This window comes from Bombus bifarius, unplaced genomic scaffold (genome assembly GCF_011952205.1).
Source record: "Bombus bifarius isolate JDL3187 unplaced genomic scaffold, Bbif_JDL3187 scf7180000010252, whole genome shotgun sequence".
Classification (NCBI taxonomy): Eukaryota; Metazoa; Arthropoda; class Insecta; order Hymenoptera; family Apidae; genus Bombus; species Bombus bifarius.
In genome coordinates, this window is record NW_022885576.1 from 1,350,777 (window position 1) to 1,358,629 (window position 7,853).

General features: G+C 24.3%; 2 protein-coding genes across 3 annotated transcripts; both read right to left on the reverse strand.

Moving 5' to 3' along the window:
- Positions 1-56: 56 nt before the first annotated feature.
- LOC117216167 (leucine-rich repeat-containing protein 9-like) lies at positions 57-3,632 on the reverse strand. Of its 2 annotated transcripts, XM_033462706.1 has the most exons (4): positions 3,278-3,632; positions 2,998-3,199; positions 2,534-2,912; positions 57-2,440 (listed from the first exon to the last, which is right to left on the reverse strand). In XM_033462706.1, the coding sequence occupies exons 1-3, from the start codon at positions 3,388-3,390 to the stop codon at positions 2,745-2,747; spliced, it is 483 nt and encodes a 160-aa protein (XP_033318597.1). In that variant the 5' UTR covers positions 3,391-3,632; the 3' UTR covers positions 57-2,440; positions 2,534-2,744. The 2 variants fall into 2 exon arrangements, with proteins under 2 accessions (XP_033318597.1, XP_033318596.1); XM_033462705.1 differs by lacking the exons at positions 2,998-3,199; positions 3,278-3,632 and having other exon boundaries at positions 2,534-2,933.
- A 404-nt stretch (positions 3,633-4,036) lies between these two features.
- On the reverse strand, positions 4,037-7,751 carry LOC117216185 (leucine-rich repeat-containing protein 9-like). Its single transcript, XM_033462735.1, has 5 exons — positions 4,867-7,751; positions 4,613-4,809; positions 4,411-4,551; positions 4,178-4,312; positions 4,037-4,075 (listed from the first exon to the last, which is right to left on the reverse strand). Exons 1-5 carry the CDS (start codon positions 4,889-4,891, stop codon positions 4,037-4,039), a joined length of 537 nt encoding a protein of 178 aa, XP_033318626.1. The 5' UTR covers positions 4,892-7,751.
- Positions 7,752-7,853: the final 102 nt, after the last annotated feature.

Here is a 7,853-nt window from a genome sequence, read left to right on the forward strand (position 1 = left end):
TTACAATGCAAAATACAAATTTATGTTCATTTGTAAAACTTTATTCATGAAATTAGTAAGTACAAATACTATTGATTGTCAGAATATGTAGTTATTTTATTATACATATGTATATAAACGTTATATTTGCTTACTTTAAGGTTATCAAAAATTATTCTGAATTAATGAAATCATCTTTATTGTGTGAAATAGTGATATTTTTAATGAATGAAAAATATAAATGGCAAACTTTCTAAACTTCAATGTTCCTAAATTAAATTTCCTCAATTTTTGCATCTTGAATTCTGAAGTCTTGAGCAATTATTTTATTTTTGTTTATTTCATTATATAAAGGATTCCCTTCAAATGTTATTTCTTCTAAATTTTTCAGTAATAATAAATATTGTATTTCAACTTCATCCTGAAATATATTTTTCATTATTAAGTTCAACATTTATGATGATTTATTTATACTTACTGTTAAACAATTATGAGCAACATAAAGTTTTTTTAATTTTTTTAATGATTTTGTAAATTTCAAGGATTTTATTTTATTATTCTCAACAGATAGAAACTCTAGATTATCATTTTCGATAAAATCTTCTACATTTAATAATTCAATTGCATTATAATCCAAAGTTAGAGATTCCAAAGTAGAACAATAAGTTATTTCTGAATATTTAATATATATTTACAATAAGTAATGTTATTAAAATACAAAGTATATATTAATTAGTTTAATGATATAAAATATTACCATTGGTACTTTGAAGGTAATTATTATTTAAAAATAGATGTTTAATCACGGGTAATTGTTCTTTACTAATATTTATTACTGTCTTAATGCAATTATGATCTAAAAATAAAGTGTATAGTTTTGGAAATATACAATTATTTTTGTCACAATCATTTCCATTAAATGCTTCCAGGCAATTGTAACTTAAACATAATGTATGCAAATACTTAAAGGAATGGAGACCACATAAATAAGTTATTTGATTCTTACTTAGATCCAAACTTTCTAACTGTGGTAAAATTTCTGCAGAAAGATCCACCTAATAAAAATTCAATATGTTATAGATATAGATATAATTTTTTTATACTCCTATAAATAACATACTTTTGACAAAGAACAGTCAATTAGACTCAGTTGTGTTATATTTGTTAGGTAATCTGTTTCATATATTCTATTTAATACATGTTTATCAAATTTATTGCCAAATATATATCTTGCTTCAGAAATATCAGAGTTTCTTATATATTCTCCAGAAATATACTATTAGCAAAATTGTAGAAAGCATAAGTATACGCATGATATTTAAATATTTATGTATCCAGAAAAACTAAAGGTTTTACTTACTTCAATGTTACTCAAGTGAAATATAATAAATTTTTTATATAATGTATCTGTACTTATTGGATTATTACAAAAATCTATAACATGTAATGTTTGCCAAGTTTTAACATTGTCTATTTGTGCTATGTTTCTTATTTCATTATTTCCACAGTAAAATTCTTGTAATGTATGGAATGATCCCATTGATTCCAAATTTGTTATTAGATTATTAGTCAAATCTAGGTATTTTAACATTGGAAAATTTTCTTGAGTGAAATCGTCCAAAATTGAAATAAAGTTACTTCCAAGATTCAATTTAATCAGATACTTTAAAGGTTTTGCAAAAGAAAATATGGGCAACAAACAACAAGTAGCACAAAGCTCTTGTACATTCTTTAATCCTTTCAAGATGTTTGATGCTGCAATAAGATTTTGTGATATATGAATATATCTTGCTTTTTCTATATTTTTCTTCTCCAGTAATTTTATCTCTTCCATATTTTTCAATGTATTATATTTCAAATAAACTAATTTTTTATGCCATTTATTATTTAGTTTACACATATTAAAAGCACATGGAAAATAATTTTGGGATAAATTAAGATCTTTACAATTACAATTATTAACAAATTGTAATTTTGATAAATATGTATGTAATAAGTATTCTACTAATTGAGGATCAGTAATATCATTGAAATGATTTTCATGTATCTTCAGCTTACACATGTTGGGTATATAAGTTATAAAAATACTAATACATTGAAGACAATACATTAATAAGTTCCATGATATATCCAGTTCTTTTAGTGAAAGTAAGGTTTCCTCAACATGTAATAATTTTATGTTATTAAAGCTTATATTTAATATTTCCACATTTTTTATAAATTTTGAATTTGGAAATTCATCCAATCGATTATAAGAAATATCAAATTCTCTTAAGTTAGGCAAGTCTAAATCTATGTCAACTGAATTTATATTTTGTCTAGAAACAGATATTTTTACAAGATTATATATTTCTACTTTTCCATAATTGCTAATACATCGTCTAATATTGGAATTGGATAAACATATAAACATTGTATCATCTATGGTACATGCAATTCTGCAATTTTCATATTCTTCTTCCTGTGAAACAGTTTGTAAATTTTTCCTTCTAAATGTTCTGTATATGCCATATAAATTACATTAAGGTTAAATTAAAATAATAAAAATGATTACCTTTGTTGATTCATGTAATATATATTCATATTCTATTACAAACATAGGATTTTTTATGTTCATCTTGGTCAACTTAAATAATTGACAAATCTCATTTGAATTATTCTCATGATTTGTATGTTTTGTATGTAAGCAGTCATGAACATTATCTATTCTATATAAAAATATTATGCTTTTTATATGAAATACATTAAAATTGGCATTTTTGTTATTACTTTTCAATAGAGTTGAAAATTGGCGTTTGTATAAGTACACAAACACGTTGTTTTTCGCAAATATTATAGAAGCTTAGGATATTCGTATTTTTCTTTGTTGAAAAAACTTTATTTAACCAGTCACAGTCTGCTGCTGCCAAGCAATTAGTTACTATTATTTCTTCCTATTAATTAAAATATCTTTTACTTCCCAATTTATTTTTTAGTGGAATAAGATCTTATTTCTTAAGACAGAAAATATATAAATACTTTAATCAGTAAATCAGTTTGAAAATAGTTAAAGGGCCATTTTTGAATATCTGTTACCCCAGGCGAAGCTAAAATTTTTAAAATCATGCTGCTGCATTCATCCAATTGCAAATTTTTATTTTTGCAAGTATTTAATAGATCAATTTCTTTATTGCTTACTTTTGTTACTTTATGTAATCTTAAATCTATTATACCTATGCCCCTGTAATAAAAGAGTTATTATAAAAGCTTTATTGTATGAGTATTTCTACTAGTACAGTTGGGAGCATACTTTACATACTCTTTCATAACTGAACACAATGATGCTTGCAAGAATTGTTTACATAACTGAATAACTGTATTTTCTGAATCAATATTGTATTCAACAAAATTTATATTTCCACAATAATTCATATTAATTAGCAATTGCTGTTGCAAAATCTAGCATATAAATAACATTACCACTTAATTACCACAAGTAATTTATTTTAAATAATTAAAAAAAGAAAGAATTTTAAAATAGGTATTGTACTTTAGATTGCAAGATTAATTTTTCTTCCATTTCTTTGAGTTGCTTTTTATTTAATTTCATTTGTAGCATTATATTTTGTGCTTCATCGTAAGCTTCAATCTTAAAATAATTTTGATTATTCTACATAACAAATAAAAAATAGTTAATAATAATAATAACATTATTACTCTATATATAAAAATTAATTATACTAGAGTATTAAATACCTTTTCAATTTCAATTGCATATAGTTGGTTTTTAAAATAAAGTATTTCCTTTTTGTATTCCTTATATTTATCTTTCAATAAACGCAAATGTATGTTTAATTGTTTATGAAATAATACATTATAATATGTCATTTGCTTTCTAGAAGTGAAACGTAATTTTTTCAATCCCGTTCAAAAATATTTTATGATGCCGATATAAAATAATGTAAATACTTGAAAAAGTAATTAATCCAACATCTTTCTTTTTCACATATTTTGTAATGATCTAATTTTTTAATATGTGGAAGATAATGAATAGCATATATACGATAGTTGCAAAAGGTTACCAAAGGGCAATCTCCATATAATGAATCCGCAAATACTAATGAATTTAATTTTCTCAATTGTGATAGATATCTTATGTCCTTGTAATTGAAAAAGGATATTATCATACAAATATAGTTTATTCAAATATTTTACATACCCTTATAAAGCATAAAGGATTTCCCGCTAGATTTAAATTACATAGTTCAGACTTTCTCCAAGACATTTTATTTATTCTTTCTAATTTATTGTTAGCTAAATTAAGTTCTTGTAACCATGTTAATGTATCCAAATTCTACATGAATGCAACGTGTATTGTAAAATAATTTTTTAACAAATACATAATTTAAGAAATAAAAGTCTTTATTTGAAAAACAATAAAGGAAGTTGTACCTCAAGTTTGTGTATATTGTTTCCTGATAAGTACAAAATGTTTAAATGAGAACAAGCTTCTAAATTTGGTATGCAACGTATTTCGTTGGAATATAGATAAAGCTTCTTTAATAAACAATTTTCTTTGAATCGTGGTACGTCCTAATTAAAAAAAACTTTAATTTCTAATACTTTATTGATTACATTCGATTTACGTTATTACCTTGATACCACATTCGACGATCCATAATTCCTGCAATTCCATCAGTTGTGAAACAGCATTGAAAGAGCCAATATCTCGTTGACCGATTATTATTAATGTCCGAATATTTTGCTTTGTAAACAATAATTTTTCAAACGATATAATTTTAGAATAAAATAAACATAATTCACGTTTATTATTACCTTTCTTCCTCTTGTCTATAAATAGATTTATTTATTAAAAATAATTCAGTGCTTTCAAAGCGTTTTTATTACCTTTGTTATCCATAAAATTATCCATTATCACATTTACGATTAATATTTATTTCTAATAGCAATTGTTTCGAATTTCATCTTTTCCAATTTAAATATAGCCAATAATTTTCTTTAAACAAATGGTCAAGCTAATAGCAATTAAAATTAATTAGTAATCAATACTTGAATAATACATTATTATGGAATTTTTTTCATATTTTAATACACTTTCCATTGCAATTTAACTCTATATGTATCAAAAATATTTTGCACTATTAATTGTAAGATTTGTAACTATTTATAAGTATGCATCAATTTGTAAATAGTTATATGAAAAGCTTGTTAACATTCAATAAAAATTGCCAGGATATTTAAATATTATAATAATTTATTATGGATCCTTATAATATTATCGATAAGATGTAAAATAAAATTATTTTTATACGATAGTTGTAACTTCTAAATGGAAATATCTATAAAGGTTAAACAAAAATCGGAAATAAATATTAATAGCTAGCACAATTATTTACGTTTCACGTTATGATTTCAATTTTTTTTCGTTTTATTTAATACTTGTATTATGTAGTTGCTACTGTCAATATAGACAAAAATGATTACGAAATCATATAAATATATACATAGAACATTTTGAATACATTCAACACGTAAAAATTACAAAATGTGTATCGTTCCATATTAATTACAATTTAATTATCATTTACTGAGATAGTATATCTTTAATCTAGGAACTAAATATAGCATATAAAACAAAGTCAATTCTTCTATTCTTATTTATTATACAATCATAAATGTGACGTGATTATGATTACTCTGTAAAACTTAGGCATTTAAATGTGATCAGTTTTTGGAGATTTTAAAGTTAAGAAAACAAAGTCAATAAATAAGTTCAAAATGCCTAAGCAATACATTTAAGCGTTTCCTATCAATATCAATATTTTATATTTGATAGATAATCAACGATGAGATTTATATACATTATCATTAATATAATACCTCAAAGCCATTGGGTCATAAATATATTATTTTTTCCCAAGTATAAATAATATTGTTCTATAGTAAACTACTTTAAAGCATGTTGGAGATAGGAACTTGTAATTCGATTGTAATAGGTTTTTCTAATGTTATGACTGTCATTCGATTTATAATTATTATAAATACATGTAAATATCTTATAGGAATAAAACATAAAAATGTGCAAAGATTCAAAATCATTGATATCTTACGATTAGATCGAGTCAAGTTTGGTTAGGTCAGAGTCCCAGCAATATCTTACAACAAAAAAATAGTGATAGACTATGGATACTTATGCAAATTTATATTCTTAAAGGCAGAACTAAAAGAATAAAATCTAACAGGAATTTGTTTCATCTACTAAATGCTGCACAGAGTATTCTACTTTGGATATTTTAAATATTTGAATTCTTGTACTTTTGCACATAAAAGCCCATAGTCTAAATATGAGATTCCCCGAATTGCCAGAAGTAAAAATTTACCGCTAGGCTAAGTCTATGATATCAGAAATAGCTATTTATGGGAGGTAGAATTTAGCTGACTTATTAACGATTCAATGGATTTTCATATCTTTTACATTTTTTATGTTTCAATAACAAATACCCTGTCATAAACCTTGTAAGTAGTTGCCAAAGATTATGCGACGATAGCCGGTCATCTAACAGCTCATACATCCAATTCGAATTCTGTAGTACATTACATACAATTGATCTAAGGCATCCTAAGCATTACCCTAAGTGGTATAACGAAAAGAAGGGCACGAGGTCTTAAAAATCTTTAATACGTACAATTTAATTTTAGAATTTTAAATAGAGTATGGTGTAGAATGGTAAGAATAAAATCTCTCTAAAAATAGAATCTATTAGATATTCCAATAGATAAATCACTAAGAAGCGAAACTAATCAATTCTATTTTTTGAAACTTTCTTAATTTGTATGTCAACATACATGACTGTTGTTCAATATTCAGCAGATGTTCGAGTACTTACAGCTGACAGTATATTTAAAGAATAGGAGATGAACCTAACCTGACCCGATACAAATCTTGAATTATTGTACACAGCCAAATAAAACTAATAATGACAATGAATAATTTGAAAAAGATTTTATTTATGAGTCATTAGCTCCGAGGTGTATATTATTAAAATGAGAACAAAAAGTTAAAATGCATTACAAAAATTTCTATGACATTTGTATGTGTCGCGTATGACTACAGTCAAGCACCTAATACGATGAAATATATTTAAAATACGATGATTTAAGTTTTTAATGATTGTAAAGTTTATATTGAATATTGTATCTAATTCGTATGAATGTACAAAAAAACGTCGGGACTCTGCAACTAAGCGTTCATTTAACAATCTTCTTTATTACGATTTTAAAAAACTTCTTTAATTATATTTACTTACCTCCTTGTACAAAGTTGGTCAAAGAGACCTGTGCAAAAGTTTCTTCCATTTTTAACATCTACGATAGACTAAATGTCTGTTTCGTACTGAGCGCCCAGGTTTAAGTTAATGTCTTTCCATATTTTTATAACAAAATTGTATAAATGCAGTGTCTTGTATGTAGTATTAGTGAATGTATAAATTAGAGAAAGTTTCTTATATTTAGCCTGATTTAGAGATCTTTATATCTTAGGCCCATAAACACCGCCAGTCATATTCTTTGGTTTCAGTTATTCGTAACATTATATTTAATGCGTTTAATTACAGTTACAGAAATAAAAGAAACGACATATGTATAAAAGAAATTGATAATTCATTCATATCTGTTTTAAAACAAAACGTATAAATATTTTAAATATATAGAAACAATATTTTAATAACAGTAGAAAAACAATAAAATTCCTTATTTCATAAAATATGTTAAAGATAAATAACAAATACTAAATAAGAGTTTCGTACTTTTTTAATAAATTTATATTATTTAATTTTACCTGTTTGTTAAAATTTGTATCAAGATATTTTATGACC